The 25695-nt window shown below is 58.6% G+C and overlaps 1 protein-coding gene across 1 annotated transcript; it reads right to left on the bottom strand.

Moving 5' to 3' along the window:
- Positions 1-6416: 6416 nt before the first annotated feature.
- KCNG4 (potassium voltage-gated channel modifier subfamily G member 4) lies at positions 6417-16915 on the bottom strand. Its single transcript, XM_004584060.2, has 3 exons — positions 16644-16915; positions 14408-15192; positions 6417-7261 (listed from the first exon to the last, which is right to left on the bottom strand). The coding sequence occupies exons 2-3, from the start codon at positions 15149-15151 to the stop codon at positions 6488-6490; spliced, it is 1518 nt and encodes a 505-aa protein (XP_004584117.2). The 5' UTR covers positions 15152-15192; positions 16644-16915; the 3' UTR covers positions 6417-6487.
- Between the last annotated feature and the right edge of the window lie 8780 nt (positions 16916-25695).

Here is a 25695-nt window from a genome sequence, read left to right as displayed (position 1 = left end):
AAGGGGTCCACATGGCTGAGGAGGCGGTAGCACCTGGACTTGAATAAAGATGCTGTTGCTGGGCTCCACGTGTCACTAGCTGTTTGTATGGGCATCCGGCTGCCAGCCCGTCCTCTGGGGTTCATACATCTTCCTGTACCCATTGCTGAGTTTATGCCCCAGCTCCTGCCTACAAAAGTGGGAATGCTTTGGGGAAGAGAGGCTGTCCCATGCTGCTGCCCACATTGGAGGGGTTAGAGGAGGTGGGAGGGTGTACCCCAGCTGGGGCTGGGGTGTGCTGCTTCCTGTGATGGTTGCAGGGGCCCCAGAACCCCCCTTCCCATCCCTCCTCCCCAGGGCCCAGAACCAGCAGGTGACATGGTATTTGGAGGTGTAGGCAGAGCTTGTCTTGGTGCCCCCGGGCTGAGTAACCTTTGTTGAGGGAAAGCCCTCGGCAGGTTCCAGCCTGTGATCCTGCTGGGTCCCGTTTGCTCCAGCATGGGAGGGGCCTGTGCCCTGCCTGGTGGCAGGCTCTGTGCTTCATTCCCTTCTTCTGGGGGGTTACTGGGTGAACCAGCAGGCTGAGTGGGGTGCTCTATAGGTCTGTCCCAGGCTCCCGCCTGCAGCCTGGCTGCTTGGGCACTGGGCTGGGGAGCAGGAGGCCAGAAGTGCTTGGAGCCAAGGGTGTGATGGGCTCCAGCCAGCCTGCACACCCCTCACCACACCAAAGCTCCCTGTGTCTCAGCAGTGTCAGGTTGTTGTCCCTAAAGGCAGCCGGTGATCAAGGGGTCAATTTTCCAAGGAATGCCCAGTGAGTCAGTATAACCTTGGGCCTGAGGGTGTTTCACGGGGTCTCAGGGAGGAGGACTCGGGCAAGGGCAACCGAGTGAAAATCAGCCTCCCTGCTGTGGGCATGCACAGAGTGAAACAGGAGGTGGCTGCAGCAGGGACACAGCCTTCTCCTGGGCTGTGTCTCCTGGCCCTGGCATCCCATTGCCTGTCCCTCCTGTCCACGTGTTTCTGTGTGTGTGCCATGGCCTGTTCTCTGCAGAGTCCTGGTGCTGTCCGGGGCGGTCAGCAGGGCCCAACCTGTTACGGAAGCCCCGACAGCTAGCCCGACCCGCCTGTCACTGTGCCTCTCTGAGCCTGGGGTGGCTCTGCCCACTGTGCAGTGCTCGCCGGGCTGCCCAGCTGGGGTCTGGGTGCTCTCCCTTTCGGGAACCAGTGTCAGCACGGAGAATCCAAGGGCTTGTGGGTGATGGCAGCGGCCAGGCGTGGAGGCACAGGACTCCACCACACAGGCAGGGGCACTGGCAGCCCACGGCAGCAGGAGCCTCCAGAACGTATGTGACCAGTCTGTCTCCAACCAACCTCTTCATCCACCGTCACCTCCCAGGTTGGCTGCTGGGACCCCTAGCATGGCACTGGGGGAAACACCCCGCACTCAGAGACCCGATTTGCTTGTCAGACACAGATGGGGAGGGGCTGCGAGCCACGTGGGGTTGAGGGTGGCTGATGGGAGGGAAGTGTGGGCTAGCTGGAAGGCTGTCACCGCCCTCTGACTTCCGGGTGCCTGAGAAGACCATGGGGGTGTTTACCTTTAAGCCTTGTCCTTATAAACAGTTAAGGCCATGTTTGACATATTTATTCCTCAATTTTTTTTTAAGACACGGGGAGGGTTTTAGAGCCAACAGCCTGTTCTTCAGCCTCCTTAGTGCCTGCATTGCCCACTACTTGCCTGGAGAGATGTGTGCGTTGCAGTCCAGGGTGCAGTGGGTGGTGCACATGGCAGCCTGGTGTGGTGAGTGATGGCTGCCCACGTGACTACTGGGCCGACATGCCCTCGTAGCAGATGCTGACCTAACCTGGTCCTGCCAGCTCTGTGCCGTGTGTGCCCATGTGGCTTTGTCTTGACTATGATTTCCTCCCCAAAACCCTCAGAGTGTGAACCCCAAATCCATCCCTGACAACTGGGCGTCCCTGGGACAACGACCTCGCCTGCCCATTCACTGCTTCTTCATCTGTCAGTGAGGCCCGTGGCAGTACCTTCCCCACAGTGGGATGGACCTGACGTGTCGCCTGGAGACTGAAGCTGGGATGAATGGTCACCCCGGGCCTTGCCCGCTTTGCTCTCTGGACCCTCGTTTCCCTCTAGGGCACTTCACACTCCCCACTTGCCTACGCGGGTCTGTGGGATCTGGGCTGCCATCTGCTGTGGGCGGAACTTCTGTCCACAGGAGCTAACCTGAGGGACCACTGCAGTTGGGTCAAGAAGTGTTAGTAACTCTGTCATAGTCATCAAGACCCGAGCTTGGAATTCTGGGAGAGGGGGTTTCTCAGCAGGTGTGTTGGGTTGAGAGTGGAGCAGCCTTTTTGGGGGCATGAACGGATCCCGGGGGGCAAAGTCGATACCCTCCTACGGAGGAAGCAGGAAGGTGCAAAGCATCCAAGCTTGTTTGTTTTCATGTTGATGGAACCACTAGATTAAATCGTGTCTGAACTCCATGTGGATTTTCAGTTATAGAAATCAGTGACTCTTGTCTTATTGGCTCCTCCATTTGTTTCATGAAGTCTAATCCGAACAGTTTCCTGTTCTAGGACATAAATCATCATCCAAATGTATTCTAGAAGGTATTTAGGCCATTGACGGGCAAGTCTGGTATGAGAATGAAGCTTGCTTTTGTGCAGCAAACCCCTGGCCTCTCCCTGGTCTACACCATCTCCCAGCGGCCTGAGCTCTGGCTGCCTGCTTGGGTAACACACCTCCCCACCCACCTCTTCTACTGGTGCTTGTTGGCATCTGTGCAACAACAGGAAGTCTCGAAGGCCAAGGTTTTCTGAAGCGAGAGAAGGTGAGAGGGCTGTGCTTGCATCTGTGGGAGGTGTAACACGGGATGTTCTGGCAGGATTGGCCAGAACCCGTCAGCCGGATGAGGCCCACAAACCCACCCATCGATCTTGCCTGGCCAATGAACTGCTTTGGAAAACCCCCCTTGTGGAAGCACCCTCAGGGCTGCTCAGCCTCAGTGTACCTCAAAGGCAACCCCATTTGCTTTTCCCTGCCCTTTGAGCTCTGCGTGGGACCCTCTTTGCATCTGCAGTCCTGGCAGGGACTTCTGGAGAAACCCAGGGGCCTGGTGGGACACAGGGCCCAAGTGTGCCTCAGGGGAGCCTACCCTGATTCAGTCCCTGGCTGCATGCACACGCACGCACATTCGAATGGCCTCTGCTCCACCACTCCGTTCCCATCTCCCTCCCCCCGGCCAGGACTTCCTGCAAGCCCAGCTGACCTTACTGCTTTCTCAACTCCTTTCAGACTTGCTTTCTCACCTCTCCACCTGCCACCTGGGTCTCTGCCGGGCTTTGCCTGCGGGAAACACTGCCCCATAAACCAGCCATGGCCCACCCCGGTGCTCCCCATCCTGCCACCCCCCTCCACCTCTCCGCCACTTCCCACATCCCAGCCTCAGGACTAGCCATGCCCCAGGACACCAGGGAAGCCACAGCAACAGCTTTTGGTGTCATTTAATGCTTCTCTGGGTGCTGCCCAGGGAAGTTGGGGAGGTTAGGAAGAGGTGAGCTGAAGCTGCTGAGCTGAGCATATGGAGTAGGAGTGGGGTGGGGCATCCAGGTTGGTCATCGGCCAAGTGCAGCAGAAGCTTTTGGAAGTGGCAGGATGGGCTAATAATAGGCCAGGGTGCCCAGATTTGTTCCCGAGTTGCGTGTCACACGGAGTCCAGTGTTCACCCTACTGCGAAGGTGAGTTACGAAAGCCACACGCAGCCAAGCACCTGACTCCCCGGCTCCGCGTACTGTCTGGAGGAGGCTGCGGCAGTGCCAGGCTGGGCCAGGCTTGCCCGCCGAGAAGGCCACCTTTGGGGACAGGAGCTTCCCTTTGTCTCCTTTTCCATGATACTGCGCTCAGGGCTGGATGGCAAAGGCTGCATACGGGTGCAGGACATGGTGCTGCTTTCTAGCTCAGCGGGAGCACTGGGCTGAGAGTCCAGAGCTTGGGCTTCTGATTCCAGGCTTGCTGCCTCCCATGCCTTCATGAGAAATGGGAAGGTTGGTGTGAGCTGGGTAGGGTTGGGGAAGAACAGTGGGAGATCAGCTCTTTGTCATCAGTGGAAAGAAATGACCTCCGAGCCTCAGGAACCGGCTCATGTTCAGGATGGACTAGGCTGCTGGCAGCTTGCACGCAGTGTGCAAGGATGCAGCCTCCGTGTGAGCACAGATCTCAAACACAGAGTGGGTGAGGGTGCTGTAGTCACCCAGACATCAAGGTCATCTGAGCCTCACTAGAAGCTGTGGCGAGGGCACTGGAAGCTAAGGGGCGGGACGAGTGAATGCAAGAAGTGAACCCCAGACAGGCCCTGGCCTGGGCAAGAGACTGTGGAGGGCATTGGAAGGGCAACGGACAAAACCGGAGCGGACGGTGGGCGCTGCAGTCGTGCGTGCAGAGCTGGTAGCTGGGCTGGGTGGTACAAGGGAGAGCTCTCTTAGTTCCTGGGCTCTGTGTGCCCAGGAGGTGGTGTCTCCACCCCGAGGGGGCAGCTGGGCCACTTCCCGGGTCCCATCCTTTGGGGAGGGGGTCTGGACACTTTGCAAGGTGTTTCCCTTCCAGAAGCCCTGGGCCCTCCCAGCGAGGACATTTCTTGCTGGGTCTGATGGAGCCACTGGATGCTTTGAAATGTGCACTGGCCCACCTTGGGGCCTTCCAGCACACACACGACACCCCACCAAGTCCTCTGATGATGGGACTTCCAGCTGATACCTGCTGTCATTCTGAAAGTCACCAAAAGAGTGTCAGTGGTGATTTTTGTCCAAGAGTAGTCATTAAAAAAAGATGAGTTTTAGAGTGGGCATGTGGCATAGCAAGTGAGGTCTCTGCTTGGGACACTCGAGTCCAGGCTACTCAGGGTGTCCGCCCGTGCTCCCGGGGAGCAGCAGGCAGAGGCTCACGTGCGTGGGCTCCTGCCTCCCCGTGTGAGACCTGGATGGCCTGCCTGCTGTGGGCATTCAGGGATGGACCCTGCACGTGAAAGAGCACTCCCCTGTCTCAATCTATGACGTTGCCTCTTAAACAAATTCTTACAAAAAAAATCATCTGAAGCTAAAGATCCACAGCTTTTGTTCAAAGGGCCCCCAGGACACGGGGCTGCACATGGATGTTTACGAACTTCTGCTGGTCACTTCCTGGAACCAAGAGTCACAGTGGCACAGCCAGGGTTGGGGACCTCCCTCGTGTGCCAGTACGCGGAAGGGCATATGTGGTGGGAAGGACTGCCAAGTGCCCTGCAGACTTTCGGTGCCCGCATCTGCAGGCAGGGCACCTGGAGGATTCGAGGAAGTGAGCCCTACCCACCAGAAGCTGGTCACTGGCAGGGACCACGCTGCCACCTGATGTGCAGCTGGGGAAGGCCTGGGCCGCTTGTGCCAAGGACAGGGGCCTTACGATGGGAACAGCTGCCAACTTCTCTCTCAAATGATATTGGATCACAGGTCGCTCCAACCCACTTGGCTGCCACTTGTCTGTCTCCGTGGACTGCTGGCAGGGGACCTCCAGGTCAGAGAGCAGCTGTGCAAAGTTGAGTTGCTCCCCTCCAAACCCCACGTGTGCTTCTGGGAAGGCGTTTTGGGAGCCAGTGGCTCAGAGCCCACAGTACTTTGCTCTTCGGTCTTGGGGGACACTGCTTTACCTCTAGATATCCGACCACCCCTCCCCCTCTTCCGCTCATCTTCGCCTCCACTGCTGCTGCCAGGTGCAAGGTGCTGCCTCTGCTGACAGGTGGACAGGTGAATGGAGCTGTGTGTGGCCCTGAGGCTGGGTCCTGGAGCCTTAGCTGCAGGTGGAAAGCCCTGGTCTCTTCCGATGAAAACAACAGCTTCAGGGGTGACTGTCTCCAGGGAGCATGCAGGGCCATCAGAGTCAGGGCTATACAATTGTTCCCACCAAGAGTTGAGTCAGCCAAGGAGACCTTGCTGAGCAGGCTGGTGGCATGTCACAGGGAGGGATGACCGCTTGCAGCCTCTTGGTCCCAATGTGGGAGTTACAGCAGGGAAGACAGCTGGAGGGGAGGTGGCTGTGTTGGGGAAACGATGTGTCTGCAAAGTGGATCCAGGTAGCCGTGCAAAGGCTGCAGGGAGATCTGAGATCTGAGCCGAGGGCTTGCAGGGCGTGGTTCCTCTGTGGCTGGCAGTGAGACAGTCCAGGGCAGAGGGTCTTCGTGGAGGGACAGAATCCGCAGTCATGACACCTGGTGTTCAGGGCGACCTGTTCTGGGGGTGTCTGCAACCATGACTCAGCACTAGAGACTTCATGGGTAGGGGAAGAGGACGGTACAGTCCAGAGAGGCCTCCTGCCTAGCAGATAGGCAGAGGAGAGAAGGAAGGGCCCTGAGGCCCAAAGACAGACAGGAAGTGATTTTTTTTTTTTTTGGAGGATTACCCGGAGCTCCTGAAATGCACCACCAGGGGAACAAGGATGCTTGTTCTAGCCTAGGTGCTCTCACATGTAGGCGCCAGGCGAGGCTGGGCCCTCAGGGATGTGGTCGTCCGTGTCCTGCAGCAGCTGGCGCTCGCTGGCTGCGCTGGCGCTGTGTAGGCGGCGGAGGCGGGCCTGGCGCCGTTCCTGCTCCTGCTTAAGCTCCAGGTAGGAGTGGGAGAAGGTGTGGAAGATGGACGTGGCCGGGAAGGCCATGATGAGGATGCCGCTGAGGATGCTGCTCAACGCCACCATCTGGCCCGGCACGCTGCGCGGCACCATGTCCCCGTAGCCCACCGTGGTCATGGAGATGATGGCCCACCAATAGGAGGCGGGGATGCTGGTGAACTCCAGCACACGGCCAGACTCGTTCTCGGCCACGTACACGAGGGGCGCGAAGAGGGTGACGGCCACACCCAGGAAGAGGAGAAGCAGGCCAAATTCACGTGCGCAGCGGCGCACGGTGAGGCCGAGTGTCTGCAGCCCCAGCGAGTGGCGGGCCAGGCGCATCACGTAGAGGATGCGCAGTGCCCGCAGCACGCGCAGCACTAGCCCCACCTTCTCCAGGTAGGAGCCGCTGCTGGGCCGCTCACCGCCACCCTCCCCGGGCTCCTCCGACACGGCCAGCGACACGTAGTACGGGGAGATGGCCAGCATGTCGATGATGTTCAGGGGTCCCTGGAAGAACTGGCACTTGTCCCGGGCCTGGACGAAGCGCAGGCAGAACTCCAGGGAGAACCAGGCCACACAGACGGTCTCCACCACGAAGATGGAGTAGCACTTGGGAGAACATTCACCCTGTACAAGAGCAAAACAGAGGGCAGAGTGGCCCTGGAGGTGGGGTTCGGGGGGTTCCGCCCCAAGGCAAGTCTAGCAAGCCTGCGGTGTCAACGGGGCAGAGGCTGGGGGGCTGGCTCCAGGACCCTGTGCGGGCACTGGATCCTGGGAACTGTTAAGGTCCCGTCCATCCAACAGCATAGCATTTACTCCTGACTTGGCCCACCCCTGGCACCGGGAGCTCTGCATCATCCTTCATGAGATGTAAAAGCCCCTGTCAGGCATTATCTAGGGAATACCAACGCCAAACATGCCTGCCGCTGATGGGTACAGTGCAGCTCTTCCCTGCTGCTTCCACTGGGGATCGGAGCCCAAGAGTGCAGAGTGACTGTGCGTGGACTGTGGTCCCTGCTGCAGCCATGGTCGTACGCCACAGCCTTCTTTCATGTGGCTCTTAAGTCTTGGTTGAGTGCATGGAGGGTCAGCTAGACAGCAGCCCGCCCCATGCCCAGCTTCCCTTGGAGCTAGACCTGGCCCAGGGACCACGTCCTTACCTACAGACTGGAAGCAGAAATGACACAAATCAGCCCCAGCTGCCCCACCTGCCTTCCCCTCTGTCCTCCCATGAGCCAGGACTGGACCCAAGAGCAGGTGACTGGACCAAAGCCCAGGCAGGCCTCCGGGTGAGAGCTCAACTATTGCCCGAGAGAGTAACACCATCTTGAGGGAAGCTGGGTGGTCTTGGGGCCTCACACACAGCGGCCGGCCATCTCCCTAGCTTCTTGAGTCCCCTTCAACCCCCGCCAGGTGTGTGCTGTCACCAGAGCCACACAGCAACCCTGCAACTGGGGCCGAGTCACGGTACTGGGACCCCTTGCCTGAGCTCCCAGGTGCAGCAGGTGGCAGAGTCCCAGCACCCCTAGGTCTCAGCCACTGCACAGCCTTTGGCAACGTGTTCGTCCACTGGCCCCATTCATGTCCCCACAGACTCGTGCCAGGAGTTGTCCTAAGCTCTGCTGAGAGGCAGCTTCAGGAGTGGACGCTGGGCATCAATACCTGGAGACACACACACACAGAGAGACACATAGACACACGCAAACACATAGGCACACCCAGACATAGACAGACAGACACACAGACACATAGGCACACACATGCACACAGAAAGACACACCCAGACACACACAGAGACGCAGACGCACACACACACACCCTCGGCAGCTGCGTGAGTAATGGGAGGCACAGCCTGTATGAAAAGCAGGACGTTGACAACCACAGTTTGCTTTGGATGAGAACTCTCTCAAGTGGAAAAAAAAGAAATTATTTCCAGTGCCTGAGCCACAGGAATCTTGATTTGCGATGTTCTTTATGTTTGATCCCTGGAGAAGCAGAAACGTACAAGCCAGTACAGCATCAGGCAACTGCCTCCTTTGCCATGCATCTGATGTACTGCGGGGTGCTGAGGTGTGGGGAGGCAGGAGGTGGGGTGGGGTGGTGGAGGAGGGTTTGCAGCTCGGGGTTCAGCTCCCAGCTCTAGCAGGCACTTGGCAAAGCCATTTGTCCTCAGGGCTCTCTGCTGTGCACACCCTGGGGGCTACTGGAGCCCGCAGGAAGGCACAGTACTGCAGTGGGCTGGGGCGGGGCTGCCCCCCGCACTGTCCCGTAGCCACCCTTACTACCAGCGTGAGCCTGCCTGGTCTCTGTGAGGGCAGCAATGCCCTCTTCCCACTGCAGGGCAGTCTGGGCCTGCTCCAGAGTCCTAGTGGGCTTGAGCAGTTTTGGGGTCCTGATCCCCCCTGCCCAGTGCTGCCACAAGCTTGCTGTGTGACCTCACGGATCACAGGGGTCCCTCCTCCTCTCCAGGCTTCGGCTGCCCAGAACAGCCAGTCTTATTCAAGGCCAATTCAGACCCTCCCCCTCTCCACCCGAGTCTCCCAAAAGGTGTGCTACAAATGCTGATTTCCTGGGGCCCCTCCATCACAAAATCGAAACTCGGGCCTTGGACTCAGGAGTGTGCATTTCAGCAAGCTCCCCTCAAGCCTGGGCACAGTGGCTCAGAGAGAGGACGCCGCAGAGGCCCTGGGCCTGGGCCTCCACCTTCCCCCGGGGCTCTTTGGACATTCAGACCACGCGCCGTCCCTCCCCCGTCTGGCATGTGGCTGGGGCCATCTGCCCGCACTGCAGCAGGCCAGGCTCTGCCGAGTCACTGCAGCCCCACGCCGGAGGGCACGACTGCACCTGGCCCTGGCCTTGTGTTCCTGCTGAGCTCCCAGCTCCCCCTTCCCTTGCAGCTGCTGTTTGGAGATGATGGGAAACGCCAAGAGAGGAAAGTCACTCTATCTCCCTGAGGAAGTCCCTGTCTGCGCCCTACAGGGAAGCTGAGTGGGGGTCAGGCCCAGCAGGGCCCATGCTCTGTCCCGAAGCCAGCCTGCCGGGCCAACCGTGATGTCTGGCCACCCTCACTGTGGGCCGTGCCCCTGCCAAGACTGGGCTGTACGCCGACTCTTGGATGCCAGGGAAGCAGCCAGGAGCCAGCTCTGGGCGGATCTCATTGCTAAGACCTGGAGCAAAGTGGCCCGAGACACCCAGTGTGTTGCCCCTGCTAGGGCACAGGAGTGGGCAAAGTCTGTCTGCTACGCACAGCTAGGGCCCTGGGTGGGGTGGGGGTTGGCTGGGACAGGCCCCATGGGAGCCTGAGGCAGTGGGATGCCCTGTTGGCTAAGAGTTAGGCTTCAGTGCAGGTGAACTTGACCTGCCAGCTGGCCAGATAGCAATTACAGTGACCAGGGGGCGGGGGAGAGCAGCAAGAACACAGGGTTTGAGGTGGTAGGTACTGGGGGGCATGGGGCTCCAGTGTTCTGTGTCCTTTGAAAACATTGGGAATGTTCCATCATGATTTTTTAAAAAAAATATTCTCACAGAGAGAAACCTCTTCACACACACTCACGTAGGGCAAAATAACAGCCTGTGTCAGGGAGGGTGAGGAGAGCCCAGAGCCTCAGGCAGCACCGTGGGAACCAGCATGGCCTTTCCTGGCAAGGTGAACTCCAGAGCAGGTGCTGTGGAGCCGTGGGTCAGGCCACTGCCTGTGATGGCCACATCCCGTGTGGGCACCAGTTCAATTCCTGGCTGTTCCGCTTCCAATTCAGATTCTTTGTGGTGTACCTGGGAAAGCAGTGGAGGCTAGCCTAAGTCCTTGGGGGCCACTGCACACATGTGGGAGACCTGGCTTTGGCCCCGGCCGGTCGTTGTGGCCATCTGGGGAGTGAAGCCAGCACATGGACGATTTGCTACCTCCTTCTGTCACTCTGTCTTTCAAAGGAATGATCCTTTTAAAAGGGTTAGTCACAGAAGTAGCACTTGACCCCCACTAGCAGGTACACGCCAAACAGAAGTCAACACCGAGGGCTACACACAAGCTGGCACGGGCACGGGCATTACCTAGACATCTATCAAGAGTGAAGACACAACGTGACCATTCATACAACGGACTATCCATCAGCCTCACTGATACATAGAACATGTCAGCGTGAACCAAGGGCTCATCTCAGGTAAGCCTATTTCTATGAAATACAGGCTGACCTACCGCCCAGCAGAGGGGGAGGGGAACGGGAAGGGACTTTTCTCTTTGGGGTGATGAAATGGAACGCAGCAAGATCCTGGCATTGTGAACTGCCACATGCGGAGTGCATCTCAGCAGGGTGAGCGTGATGCCGTGTGAATTACATCTCTATTTATCTGACAGGCAGAGCGACAGAGGCAGCCCCCGTGGTAAACAGATGCGTCTACAGCAGGCCGTGGGAGCGTAATCCAAGGCTCTGTGCGCCGGTGGCAGCTCAGTGACATGAGCCATCACGGCTGCTCTCACGAAGCTGGGTTCGAGCTGTGGCCGGACAGCACACTCAGGCACTCTGACGCGGGGTGCTTATCTGAGTGCCAAGGCAGGCCTGGGGGAGGTGGCGGCAAGGGGGACCCTCAGTGCAGGGACAGAGCTGCTGTGGGCCGATGCCAGGGCAGGGGATGGGTTGTGCTTGCTGAGGGCACAGCCACTGCTCCGGGGCGGTGGAGGATGGAGCACTGGCATAGGATGCCAGGCACCGCTGCAGGAAGCTCCATCGGGGAGGGCCTGGTTCCCCAACATTTGCAGCCCCCTCCCTGTCTCTCCCAGCAACCTCTTCTGCCTCTCCTTCCACATCTGCAGTGGCAGCCAGCAGCTCCCGCTCCCTGGGTGAAGTCCTGGCGGCACCTCTGGCCCTGGCCCAGGCCTCGCTCCCCCACAGCCCAGGGGCGTCGCTGACTCATTCTTCCCCGTGGCTGCTCCCTCTGCCAGGGCCGCCCTCCCTCTGCCCAGGCCTCCCCTGCTGGAGGGCCTCTCCTCCACCCACCCCTACTCTAGGTGCCCTTGCTCCTCCCCCGTTTCTAACCTAGGGTTCTGAGAACTGATGGAGCCCACTAGCCCGCGGTGGTGGGCTGGAATTGGGCACAAGCTGGCCTTTCTTTTCTGAAGGGGTCTCCCATTCTTTCTGCAGCTAAGACCCCCATCTATGGGGCTGCAGGCATCCAGACTGGGGGCAGCCCCAGACCATGCTACAGGGGCCAGGGTTGGTCCTGATGGACGGACAGGTAGGCAGGCTGCACTTGTGTCCATCACACCCTCATCTCAATAGGTACAGACTATGTGGTTTCCCAGGACCTCCGGGACAGTCTGGCGGCCTCAACAGCAGACAGGCACCCAGGGCAGGGGTTAAGGACAGAGGCAGTATAAACCAGTGATGAGTGAAAGTGCCTGGGTTTGAGTCCCGGTCCTGTTCTAGATTCCAGCTTCCTGTTCACTTGTGTCCTGGGAGGCAACAGGGGATAGCTCCGGTCCTTGGGTGCCACCCACGTGGGAGACCCGGACAGCCCCTGGCTTCAGCTTGGCCCTGCCCAGCAGTTGTAGGCAAGTGGGGACTGCACTGGCAGGTGAGCTGTGTCTGCCTCCCCCGGCTCTTTTTCCACATCAGGACATAAATATTTATAAGAAGAAAGTGGCAACACTTCCCTATGCCTCAGTTTCCCCACCTGGAGGATGGGAGTAGCACCAGCATACACCACCCTGAGAATGAAGGAAGTCTGGTGTCACAGGCCAGCCCCCTGAGGGTCACTTGATCTCCTACCAGGGAGGCCCAGGGCACACTGGAGGGGTACAGACCACAGGCCTGGCTCTTCCCATCTTCACAAAGCCCCTCCTCCAGACCTTGGATCCTGACTGCCAAGTTCACTGCCAGGGACTTAGTCAACAGGAGAGGAGAAACACAAATTGCTTTCTTGGCATGTGCTCTCCTCCTCCCCCCAGCACAAGCCCTCTCCCCACTCCTGACAGAGGTGTGCCACGCTGGCAAGGAGACCCCTGAGCAGCGGCCATCACGCCCCCCTCCCCTGGCCCTGGGCACCGGGGCATGAGCAGCCAGCTCAGTGAGTGGGGACTGCAGCTCATTAGGCGAATGTGAGGACACTGCAGTCTCCCAGCCTCTGCATTGTGCTCGCAACAGCAAAGCAGACGCCCGGCTGCTGACAGACTGTCCCAGGCAGCGTGCTCTGGCTCCGGTCCCTCCTCTGCGGGAGGAGGCCAGCCTGTGGCTTGCAGGCTGGTGCTGCCTCTGGCCTGAGCCTCTGCTTTGCTGTGCAGCCAGGGCTGGGCCACTGTCTCGGTGACTGCTGAAGCTTCAAGCTTTGCCAAGACCTTGGCCTGCTCTCTGCTGCCTCTGGAACAGGCTTGAGAGGACCAGGAGTCTGGGCCCGAGGCACGCCTTGAGGAGGGGTCCCCCAGGCTGCTTGCTCCGTCCTGCTCTGGAGCCACATTCACATCCTTGTGAATCAGAGGGTACCGAGCTCACAGCTGTGCTAACGTGAAAACATGCCTGCAGCTGCAGCCAAGTCCAGCCTCCCAGGGAAGCGAGCTGCGGGAAGCTCAAAGATTTTGACTGCTCTTAGGACAAGATGTTCCCAAGTTGGACAGGATACCTTTTGTTTTTGGAACACAAATTTTTGTTTTTGAAGTCTCAAGTTTTTCTTGTCTTGGGGCTGACGCTGTAGTGTAGCAGGTTAAGCTATGATGCTGGTCTGAGGCCCGCTAACCCATTTCCGATCCAGCCTCCTGCTAACGCAATGGGAGAGCAGTGGGGGATGGCTTGGGAGACCCGGAAGAAGCTCCTGACTCCTGGCTTCAGCCCAGCCCAGCCTGGCCATTGCGGCCATTTGGGGAGTGAATCAGTAGATGGAAGATCTCTCTGTGAATTCTGTGATTCAAATGAAAAACTAAATCTGGATTTGAAAACTGATGTTCTTGCCTTCACAGAGAAGCAGGCAGTGAGGTTCAGCAATGGATCCTGGGGCTTGCCCCGGTTGGGAACGGCGCATCTCTCGCGGCTGTGCCCATCACCGGAGACTCAGGCTGTCTCCAGGGTGACCAAAAACAGACTCAGGACCATGGGGATGTCAGGGGGACCTCGCCTGTGCGTAATAGCATTGCACCATAACTGTTCTGTGCCCGTTCCTTCAGCTGAAGGTGGAGCTGGGACGCCCATGGGATGGGTGTGCCAGGAAGCAGGGGGTCTGGGAGCCCAGTGTTGAGGCTCAGTGATTTCAGCAGCTGTTTGTGTGCGGGTTTGAGGCCTGGCTGTTCCACTTTCAATCCAGCTCTCTGCTAATGTGCCTGGGAAAGCAGCAAGGACAGCCTAGTTAGGGGCCAGGATGGAGCGGTGAGTTTCTAGCACTGACCTGGCTGTGTGACCATTTAAGGAGTGAACCAGTGGATGGAGGATGCCTTTCTGTCTCTGTCCTTCTGCCAATCAAATAAACACATTAAGCTTTGGGTGGGTGTGGGGAAGAAAGCTAGCAGGGACTTTTGGCCTAGCCTAGTTCTCGCAACAAAGTAGTTGCTCAATAAACACAAGTTGAGTTTGTTGAGAAGGGCGAGCCATGCCATTCTCTCCTCCTGGGCGGGCTGCCTTCCTCCACACTAAGATCACGCTACCCAACAGCATCATTTACAAATGAATGTACTTCTACTGGATATCACCCACTGGGGTGTGGGGAAGGAATGTCTGCTTTCAGCTGCTGAAGACATTTCACACCCCTCCTACCTCCTCCACCATTGGAAAATACCCGCGGTGCTCAGCCACTTACCTTGTCCTCCTCAGCCCTGAGGTCAGGCATGGTGCTGACACACAGGCTGACGGCTGTGGTGGCCACGAAGAGGACGGACAGGCATGCGAAGACCTTGCCCGGCAGCCCGGAGCGCGGGTTCTCCACCATCTCGCGCAGCGGGTCCATGAGGCGACCCCAGCGCGAGGCGGCGGCGTGCGCGGCGGGGAGGGCGGCCTCAGCCCTGTGCAGGGCCTCCTCCCGCCGCTGCTCGGCCCGCTCCTCCAGCCTCCGCAGCAGCTGGCGCAGGCAGCAGGGCTCCAGGCCGGCCTCGTCAATGCCCCAGTAGCTGAGCTCCTCGCGGAAGGACAGCGCGCACATCTCCCGCAGCAGCACCAGCTTCCCGGCCGCCAGGAAGCTGGCGATGGCCCCGAAGGCGCTGGGGCTGCGGTCGAAGAAGAACTCCTGGCTGCTCTCGTCGTAGTCATCACAGAGTTGCGTGATCTCGGCATAGCTGCGGCACAGCTTGAGCTTGCCCAGGCGGCTCCGCGGGAATGCGTCCACTGTGCTCCAGGGCAGGACGTACCTGCGGCCCCCCACGTTCACCAGCATCCCTCTGTTCAGGTCCGCCGCCGGTGAGCCGGTCTGGGCGCCCACGCGGCGCGCCCTTTGGTAGTAGAGGCCCTTGGACGGCGGCGTCTCCATGGGCCCGGACAGGCGCTGGCTCACTGGGCTGCAGGAGGATTGGTGGCAAGGGAGGTCCCTGTGTGCAGTCAGCAGGGGCATCCTAGAAGACCACTTGGCCAGGCAGCGGTGGGTTCACGTGGCTGACACCGGCAAAGAGAGAAAGAGAGCAAGACAACGGGGCGGGGTGAACCTGGGTGGTGTCCTGGTGACACAGCACCCAGGCCCGGCCTTGCATCTGGGGTGCTCACTGTGTTTCCAGGAAGGGTCATCGGGCAATACCTGCCGGCCAGCGCAACCTGTGCTTGCTGGGAAGACTCTCCCAGGAACTGGAGCTTCAGGGCCTGGGCTGCTGGCTTCCACACTCAGACCAGCCCTGCAGGGGGCACTGGGTGAGCATGGGCTCCTGGGGGCTCTAGCTGCAGGAAGCGCCCATGCAGGTGGCCCGTGGAGTCTGAGCCCTTTACCACGTCTGTGCGCCTGGGGCAGGGCACGTGCCCTTCACAAAGACAGCTACTTGCTGGGGCATACATGCCCCGTAGTCACAGCCAGTGACGTCATGAGGTACACATCCCCGCTTAGGAAACCGAGGCACAGGAGGTCTGAGTATCCAGCCTGTGGGTCTGCTATGCCTGACAGCTGCCAAGGCTTAGGTCCCAGGCCACAGGGGTGTCTGAGCACCTGGCGCAGAGTACGTCTCCCAGAGCTGCTCCCACCTCTGTGGCATCCTTGGGGAGGAGGTTACCAGCCCACCGGGTGCTCACCTAGCCATTCCTGCTGTGTGACCTTGAGCCAGCGACTCCCTCTCTCCACCTCGTACAAGGAAGAGGCTCTTAGTGCGGCTTCTACTTCAGACGCTGGGGCTCCCGTCTCAGGCTAAGCCTTTTCAACCCAGTGGCTTGATATGTTTCAAACACCAACTGTAAATGCTTCCCCCTCCTGGGGTCCCACAAGCGTGCCTTCCACTCTGGTCACAGGCACCTGAGACCTGCAGGAATGCTTTGGTTGGGGCACAGCCCTTAGGAGGGCAGCTGCTGGGAGGGCAGGGTGCTCTCAGTCTCGGGCCCAGCTGGAGTTTGCCCAGTGCACACTGAGGAGCAGGCGGGCAGCAGTGTCCACACATTCACACTCCCCCACCCCGTCCACTGAGTTCTGCCACCCTGCCCACTTTGCTCTGCTCATAGCACCCGGCCAGAGGAAGCTGAGCAGCCTGCAGAGGGAAGTGGAGTCGGAAATGCAGGGCGCCCCTCAAGGTTCCTGGTTTCCCAAAAGCAAAATCCAGGACCCAGAGAGGTGAAGTGACTTTTCTGAGGTAACACAGCAAAATCCAAGCCCAGCCCTGGGACTTTTTCCAGAATCCCCATACCTGTCTTTCTACATCCACCGGACAAACCCGATTCTGCCCTCTGCTGCCACCCTCCCCCTCACTTCCTCCCTTCCCTCCCCACACTGCCAGCAAGACCAGCTCCCTTCAGGGCTAGGGAAGCTGCTCGCTCTGGAAGGCACCTTGGCCAGAACGCTGTACAGGACAGGCGACCCTGCAAACCCCGGCCCTGCAGCGCTCAGCAACTTCTTCCCTTGAACTTGAACTCACCGTCTTGTCTCCAGAAGCCTGTCTCCAGCCAGTTCTTTGCTGGGCAAGGGGACCCCATGTCTCAGCGCCCAGGGAAGGGCCAGGTTTGTGGGGGAGAGGGGGGAGAAGACCCGTCCAACAGCAGTTCCTGACAGTTAGTTTGCCGTCTTTCCTCCCTTGCTTCCTCCGGGAGCCAGAAGTTCATTCACTCCGCATCTCTCTCTCTCTCTCTCTCTCTTCCCAGCAGCTGCAGACGAACCCTGGGGAAGAGGGCTGGGGCTTGTGCAAGCATCGAGGAGCCGAGGAGCTGCCGTCCTCGCCAGAGGGGAGGGTTTGGGGTGCAGGCTGGAGGAAGCTGGGCCAGCTGTCCTGCTCCAGTGACGGACTCTGCGCTCCACATCCCAGGGGATGGCCAGCATGGTCCTGCAAGGGGTGGGGGGAGGGAATGGGAAGGGCTTAGAAATAATCTCTCCATCAGCCAGGCGCAGGCAGGAGCAGCAGCGCTAGGCTCTGCCAAGCGCCTGGAAGGCACCGACTGTTGTCCTCCCTCCCTGCCGGGGGACTGCATCCTCAGGAGGACAGAGGGCCACTTGGGGCTGGGGATGCCACAGCCACCTGTCCCAGGCACCCTGCAGCCTCCAGGACGGCAGACACTGAGCTAGGGACTGTGGAAAGAGCTGGGTGCTGCCTGGAGCCATACCGGGCCTGGGATTAGCTCTGGCAGCTCCCGAGCCCCGACTGGGCATCAAGGAGCCTGTATCGCACAGTAAGAGTGGGAGGTGGGCGAGCTTTCCAGTGAAGGGCTGAGTGACCTTGGGTGGCTTGTCAGTGCCTCTACCCTCAGCCTTTTGGTTCACACAGGAAAGAAGCAGGGGCTCCTCGAGGGTCAAACAAGAATCTTAGGAGCCAGCTCCTGTGTGGCACAGGCGGGCACAGCTCAGGCCGGAGCTTCAGTTCTGCCCTGCCTTTGCTGTGTGTCCTTGGTGAGTCACCTGACCTCTCTGAGCTGGGGATTTCTCACAGGTCAAGTGAGGACAAGGCAGTGATGGCTAACATTGCCAAGGTCTCTTCCGAGTTACGTGCTTACTGAACATGTGTTCTTATCTTTCTTACGAGGTTTTGATGTCCAGGCCCTTGGCTGCTGAAGATGCTGTTGTGACTCCATTTTATAGTGGAGGTCCCAGAGGCCCTTGGTCAAGGTCACGTCACTTGTGGGAATCCTTGCTCAGTAGAGACCAAAGGTGTGGGAGGGCAGACCCCAGGCCTGCCCAGGCACGGGGGTTGCTGGTCTCCAAGGGCCTCCCCATGCCCCAGGGCAGGGGCACAAGGCACAAAGCTGCATGAAAGCAGGGGCAGACCACGGCCAGAGCCTCTAAGGACAGCAAACATGAGGCTCTGTGTGCTGGGGAGATGACAGAGGGGACCCCACGGGAGCAGGTGACACAGGAGGGTGAGAGGAGGGGACCTGGATGGCACCTGCTGCCTCCACCTCGGCCACTCTTCTATAGGGACACCATGAGGATCCCAAGGCAGGCCATGGCCCTGTGTGCCCAGGCAGGCTCTGCACCCGCCCATGCCAGGACACCCCAGTTCCTGATGGTGAAGGAGAGGCTCCTCCCTAACCTTCCATTCTCTTGGGGACACTCTTGGGGACCCCAGAAACCGGAATTTAAACTCACCTCCCCAGCTCTTCTTGCAGCTGCCCTGCCTCCTCCAGCCCCTGCTCTCCACTGCATCTCTTGCCTTGGCCTCTTTGGCCACATGCCCCCCAGGGCGGCCCCTGCCTCTCAGCTCTCTCTCTGGACCGGAGGATGTGGGTTCAAATGAGGAACAGATTGCCTTCCCGCTGGGAGAGTGCAAGCCCGCTCTTTAACCTCTCTGGGCCGCAAGGTCCCCCCTTGAATATCATGCGAGGGCCACAGCGCCACCAAGAAGTTTTTGTGGACCCTGAACAAAGAACCACTTGGGAGGCTCTGCAAGATGCGCCCAGCATGTGACCTGGCCTGGGGAGGCGCTGGCTGGGCTCAGCCCGAAGGTCAGGCAGGATGTGAACAGGGAGCCAGTGCTACATGTGTGTGTTGAAGAAGCTGGTCTGCTGGCCTGGCACTAGGCTGTCGCTGCCCACAGAGGAGCCAAGAGCTGGGGTGGGGAGCAAGCTGAGGGCCGGCAGCTTCTTACCCCACCCCCACCTTGCCCCAGAGCCTGCATCAAATCCTTCAGAGCTTAGGACAGTCCCACTGTGTGTGCACTTGAACTCAGCTACCCAGGGAGGGACGCTGGACACATGTGGCCACGGGGGATGAGGGAGGCACACTAACGGGTCTGGGATTGCTGTGGCTGCCATGGACGCACAGGGACTCAAAACCCAAACATGACACCTCGCAGGCCTGAGGCCTGAGGTCCAGTGGGCCTTAGGGGATGCACTCAAGGCTCCAGCAATGCCCAGGGCCCACTTCCATGCCCAGGTTTAGGCCTGCCCCTTCCTGCGCATCAGAGAAGAGTAGGCACCTGTGGTGGGGAGGGCCTCACCTGTGGTGGGCGGGACCTTCCCAAGGCTGCAGAGGGCCAGGTGGGACCACCGGGCCCATAGGGTCCTCATTGTGCTGAGGGCCTGCAAGGCAGGAAGACATGGTGGGGGAGCCTCACTGGGCTGACCTTGATGGCAGGGGCTGTGGTCTGGGAACTGTGGGCTGCAAGGGGCAGCTCTGCCCTGGAGCCCCCAGCCCCATTAGACCATGTCGGACTGTGGCCTCCAAGCCATGGACACCTCTGTGTTCTTGACGTCACCACATAGGGATGGGTTGGCAGGGGGTAAGGGGGGCAGGCTTTGTTACAGCAGCTGCAGTACTGGGGGGGGAGGGGCCAACAACAGGGGGCCAGCTTCCCTCACCTGCTGCCCAAGGTCGGGGTCTCCACAGTGATTCACTCTCCCTGCAGCTCACGGCTGTGTGACTGCGGCCCCAGGACAGCAGGGCTGCAATAGTTCCTAGCCCCAGTGTTAGCCACTACTGTCTTATTTAAAAAAAACAAAACAAAACATTTTTCCATTTATTTGAAATGCAAAACTACTCAGAGAGAGGGAGAGACAGGAAGAACCAACTGCTGGTTTGCTCTCCGAATGACCGGAACTGCCAGGCCGGAAGCTTCTTCCAGCTCTCCCACGTGCTTGCAGGGCCCTGAACAGTTGCGCTGCTTTTTGCCCTTTCCAACGTACGTAAGCAGGGAGCTGGACCGGAAGTGGAGCAGCCAAGATTTGGGCCTGCACGCAGCTCCTACTTACTTCATTGCAATCAACATTGTTGATCATCTCAGGAGCTCAAGGTTTTGTGCTAGCAGGGCAAGGCGGGGCAAGCTTCTGATAGGTGCCTCTGGCAGTCCATCACTGTGGTCCATGCACCAGTAGTTTGGAGCTAACATCACGTCGTTGAGGCCAGAGCTGGGACCAGGTGTGCAAGGCTAGCTTCCCAGGAAGTGAGGTTCTCGAAGGTGGGAACCTCAGCCGACCATTCACAGGTGGGTGGCAGCTCTTGGGGTGGAAAGGGAGGGCTGTGGGTGTGGGTGGAGAGTGGACTGGGACGCCTGAGATGCGGGGTCTACAGCAAGCATGCCCGGAAGGAGGCGGAGAGGCAGGTGGGACTTGTAGGCTGGTAGCCATCTGGTCTCACCCAGGTAGGCAGGTCACTGGCGGGTTTCCATCCATAGTTCTCTCCTTGGGGGCATTTCACAGGTGTATGGGAAGCCCCTAAAGAATCTTCTGGGGCTCACATTCAGGGCCTGTGGCTCAGGACCCCGCCTGGTGGCTCTGAGTCTCCCATGTGCCTCCTGCCTGCCGCCAGGCCTGAGAGCCGGCACCCACAAGCCCAGGTGCTTTTTCCTGAGCTCACTTCTTCTCACAGAGATGTAAATTGGCTGTGGCCCTTTTAAGAGCCAGTCGGGGTTGCGTTGAGCTAAATCATAAGCACGTTGCAGCCTCTGGCATTCCGTTGCCAGCCAGGCACGGGGCCTGTAGCCAGACACACACACGCTTGTGAAGAGGTCGGCCTCGATGTTGTTTGTGTTGGCTGCCGGCAGCAAATGGCTGCCATAGCCCTGGTTATGCAGAGGAAGGCCGGGAAGGCCAGATCGAGCACTCCGCGGCAGCTGAGAGCAGCCAGGATTGTGCCTGTGCTGTGGGGAGAAGCAGCAGGTGTGAGTATGTGCGAGGTACAGAGCGGGTGTGCGTGGCCACCTGGAGTTTCCGTCTCCGAAACAGTAGTTGTGCGTGCATGAGGGCAACACGGGCACGTTCAGTGCCTGCATTCAGAGTGTCCCGATGAAGGCTGGGCAGCCTCACAGACGGCATTCCCCTCTCTGTTCTCACTGCTCAGCTTCACCCATAGTCCTCCTGGTAGCCCTTAGGGGAAGGGGCGCCACTCCAGGCTGGGCTCCATAATGAGAGAGTAAGGGCGTGTCCGCGGGGCTGAGGGCAGGTGCATGCTGCAGGCAGGAGGAGGCAGCATCGCTGGGCCCCTCTCTCCCTTCTCCACCCCGCCCAATGGCAGCGCTCTCAGCCCCGGGAGCCTCTTTCACACCCCAGAAGCGCTTTGCTCTGCAGCAGTGGGCCTGCATTTGTTATCTTCCTTGAGCAAAGAGGAGCTCATTCAGTTTGTGATTGGCACAGGCTCTGCGGTAGCAGACGCCGTACCTGCTCTGCGAGGCTGCTTCCAGACAAGAAAGAAAACTGACACCTTGCTTCTCCACATGATGAAATGCTTCCGAGAGGGAGCTGGCTGGGGCTAGACACTGAACGCCGGGATCCCTGTCAACAGCAGCCTCGCTCTTCTCGTGATCTGGAGGGGTTTGTTGTGGGTCCCCAGTAGCTTGAGGGTCCTGACAGGGCCTGGGAGTGGGGAGGCCTGGGGCCTTGGAGGCCAGGATGCGGTGGGGTGGGGAAGGCAGGAAGCGCAGTGGAGCTGGCATCCATGCTCAGGGTGTTGGAAGGGCAGCAGCTGGGCAGCAGGTGCCAGGGTCTTGCATAAGTCGGGTGTGTGTGGCCTTGTGTTGCCAGGACCCTTGATAGGCACTGTGGGAGGAGACCTGGGCTGCAGCTGCTGCTCCCGCCCTGGAGCCTGGGCTCGCAGACTGGCTGCTGAGTAATGTATGCTTTGTTCAGGACACAGGACCCTGTTCCTAAAGGCAATGTGCTGTCCTGCCTACTGCAGGTCTGATGGAGATGGCATGGAGTATGTGGGTCACAGGAGGACAACGCAGAGTAGCCAGGACACCCTGCGTGTGGTTCCAACCCTCACCATCAGCCTCAGGTTCAAGCCCTGGTCAGAGCCTCTGAACGCACCATCTTCCAGGGTCTCAGGGAAGCCCCCCAGCCTCCCAGGCCCTCGCCTAGGAGTAGAGAAATTTCTGGTGTATGCATATTCGACACTGGTTCCAGAGGCCGACTTTTCGATTGCTAGAAAAGCAGTGGTGGGAGGAGGCTCCTGAGGCACCAGGGGGAGTTTCCGGGCCCCGGTGTGCAGGCAGTGGTAGCCATCCCTGAGGAGTACTCCACGTCTGTGGTGCTTGGATCCAAGGTCCAGTGCTGTACTTGGTGGCGTTTAAGCATGGTGGTGTGACCGGGTGAAAAAATTGGGGTTCTGTGGGCCAGCAGCCTCAGCCAGAAGTTATGGGGTTGGAACCACTCAGACTTCTGAGGCAGGGGCCACAGGAGCCACTTCTAAGGCCCCCCCTTCATCTGTGTCAGCTGGGACGTGAGCAAAAGCAGGTGGACACGTCCTCCCAGGGCTGATGGATGGGAAGAACAGGGTCGAGTGGATACAAACTCTTAGCATAGCATTGGGGAGTGGATACAAACTCTTAGCATAGCATTGGGGAGTGGATACAAACTCTTAGCATAGCATTGGGAGTGAAGGACTCAGCCAAGGTCAATTGTAACTCCCCGGGGGATTGGTAACAATTTTAAAAAAGAGATACACATATTTTTGGTGTTCCCAGCATGTTGAGGATGGTGCCCCAGGCAGGGTCTCCACTGAGTGAGAATGAGAAGCTGAAGGCGGGAGAATCACTGGCTGGTTTTTTGTTTTGTTTTGTTTTTAATTGAATGCAAAAGCTTTGGTCTTTGCTGGAACAAAGAAATATTTGTCATCCTAAAAGAAAATATTTTGTTTGATTGGTTTCTCTGTCAGCAGAAATTTGGGCTTGTATACTGTCCTCACTCAGCAATGGGAAGGGCAGACGGGACCACTGCGGGGTGCTTAGTCCTGATCTTGAATGAAAGGTGGTGTTGAAGGAGGGAGGGGTCGGGGTAGCCATTAAGATAAAGAGGATGAGGCGCCGGGGCGGCCCTGTTTGGAGGGAGCTGGGCTGGCCAGCCTCTGGGCAGCCATGCTCAGATGGAGCCTTGCTGAAGTGAGGTGGAGCCAGAGCTGGGAGTCTGTGAATTGTGTGTCCAGCTAAGAGCTGGCATGAACGGGCACACTGCCAACAGGGGAGGGATGGTGGACAGATGGGTGTGTGGGTGAGTAGACAATTGATGGATTGAGGGACACAAGGGTGATAGGTGGCTGAGGACAGCCCCATGTTGGCTAAGCTGCTTTGAGCCTTGGGCCACCCTGTGAGCTGTCCATGGCCAGCTCAGCAGTTAACTGCTGGCTGGGACCCATCAATTATGAGAGACAACTTGGAGTCACAGGAGGTGACGTGAACATGGTCTGGGTGTGAGATGAGGTGGCATCCTCTGGCTGGGGAAGGTTTTGTCGAATGAAAGCAGCGTGCTGGAGCAGGGCGTGTGGGCTTGCTCGGGCTGAGAGACAGCCATAGGAACGCAGAGGCTGTCTGCCCCTAATGGCACCCAAGCCGGCCCCTTACTTTACTGCCCCTGCCCCTGCCGCTGTGTGGCTCCCGGTCTCCTCCTTCCTCCCCTTCTCTCCCCCTCCTCCCAGGGCACAGCTCCAATCTCCCTGGCTTGCAGGCTGCACAGCCCACGCCCTGAGTGGCTTCCAGCACCTGCTACGAAGTTGGGGCTGTTTGGGAGTGCTCGTCTCTTAGCAGTCTCCTCCTGGTGTCTGTGGGCACTTGGAATGGCCTGCTAGGTTGACGGTGTAAAAAGAACCAGCGAGGGTTGCTTTCTCCCGCTGTCCCTAGGCCCTGGCACGTCTGGCGGCTAGGCTGGTGAAGGGGACGCTTGCTGATTAGGTTCAGCGCTGGCTGAGAGAGGAGGCAGCTTGGTGAGCAGTGATGAGGGCGTTCAGTTCCGGTACTGACCGTTACCCTGTTGCAAGCCCCTCTGCTCGGTGCAGAACTCAAAACCTCTGAGCTACCTCCACCTGTGTCCTTTCGGGTGCCTCTTCCGGCTGCACCTGCACCCCTGCGATACCACAGCATGATGCTGCAGCCACAGCTTCTCCGGTGGCCTGGCAGAAAGGCCTTCGTGTGGACTGAGCCCCGGGGCTGCGCTGGCAGCCGTCTCAGCCTCACGGCACCCCTGCATGCCTGGCCCACGGTGAGGCCACGAGTGTGCCGAGGTGCAGCGCTGGACTTGGCTGCTGCAGCCCTCTAGGTCATGCGGCGCTCCCTTCCTGAGTGGCAGCAATTGCTTGACCCCCTCCTCCATTCCTGGATTCTATTTTTAAAGCCCCCATCTCGCCCTGGGAGGAATTTAATTGCTTTCCACTGTACCACTTTACTAAGGCTTCAGGCATCAAGGACTTTGAAGATTAAAGTGTGGAGAAAAATTAATTATTAAGGAAATGCATTTGAACTTGAGACAGACTGAACCCAGATTAAAAACCAGGCAGTCCAAATTGTCAAATACCACTGGTGGGCTCTTCCAGGTGGACGAAGGGTGGGGGGAATCTGACACCTGCATCCTGCAGTGCTGATGGACTCGCTCGATGCGCCTGCGTCCGACTTGGTTTGGAAGAGTTCTGATAATGGCTCTATCACTCCCATCCCCCACACAAAGATGCAAGGCACAGAGAGGTGGAGTGCCCGTCCCTGGGTCACACAGCATCAAAAGACTTCAGCAGGGATTCAATACAAGTCTATGGCTCTTTTTAGAAAAAGATTCATTTTTTTTTCTATCTGAATTCAGAGTTAGAGAGGGGGGAGAGAGAGAGAGAGAGAGAGAGAGAGAGAGAGAGATATCTTCTATCTGCTGATTCATTCCCCGAATGGCTCAATGGCCTGAGGTTGGGCCAGGACAATTTGGGAGTGCCATCTAGGTCTTCCACATTGGGCCATATTCTTCTGTCTTCCTGTGCACATTCGCTGGGAACAGGATCAGAAGTGAGCAGCCGGGACTTGAACCGGTATCCATGTGGGCTGCTGGAGTTATAGGCGGTGACTTAACCTGTTGTGCCACAGCACTAACTTTCTCCCTCCTTTTAAGATTTATTTATTTATTTGAAAGACAGAGTTGGAGAGAGTGAGAAAGAATGGCTAGGACTGAGCCATGCCAACCGAAGCCAGGAGCCCAAAATCCCACCTGGGCCTCCCACATGGTTGACAACGCCCCAAGTATCAGGGCATCGTCCCTTTTCACAGGGAGTTGGATCAGCACTGCAGTGACCAGCACTGAGCTAGCACCCCTAGGAGTTGCTGGCATTGCAGGCGGCAGTTGAACCCACCGTGCCGCAGCACCACCCCGCCCCCGCATGGTTTTAAGCCCGTTGTTTGTTCCTTGGCACCTGTTGAGAGATTGGTAGAAGGCTTGCCGGGAACAGCACCTGAGGCTTCTGTGTGGCTCCGACTGTTCGTCTTTGTGCTGCATTGGTCTGTGGTTGAGAAATAAGCGTTTGCGGGTGGTCAGAAAGAAAAATGTGCCTCCCACTGTCAGCAGGAAGGCTCGGACTGTCAGGAAGTACACGTGAAACTCAGTCTGGCTCTGGGCAGGACAGGTGCTGTGGGGCTGGCAGCGGCGGATGGCACAGGCCTACAACGGGACAGCCGAGCCGGCCCCTCCATTTCACTCTGCTCTTGATGCACATGGGCAAGCTCCATTTCCTTGGCGCTCCACGTCCTCAGGCCGACCGTTTCCCAGCTCGGTATTATTAACTGCTTGGGCTTGATGGGAATTTCT

The sequence above is a fragment of the Ochotona princeps genome, chromosome 16 (assembly GCF_030435755.1).
Source record: "Ochotona princeps isolate mOchPri1 chromosome 16, mOchPri1.hap1, whole genome shotgun sequence".
NCBI classification, from domain to species: domain Eukaryota; kingdom Metazoa; phylum Chordata; class Mammalia; order Lagomorpha; family Ochotonidae; genus Ochotona; species Ochotona princeps.
Note: the sequence above shows the minus strand (reverse complement) of the source record. Positions and strands in the feature narration are given on the sequence as shown.

Bases quoted from the DNA above. Each gene is read 5' to 3' on its own strand.
- KCNG4 (XM_004584060.2), bottom strand. From the start codon at position 15,151: ATGCCCCTGCTGACTGCACACAGGGACCTCCCTTGCCACCAATCCTCC. The intron at 7,262-14,407 runs GTAAGTGGCTGA...GCTCTTGTACAG, and splicing joins TCAGGGCTGAGGAGGACAAG to GGTGAATGTTCTCCCAAGTG.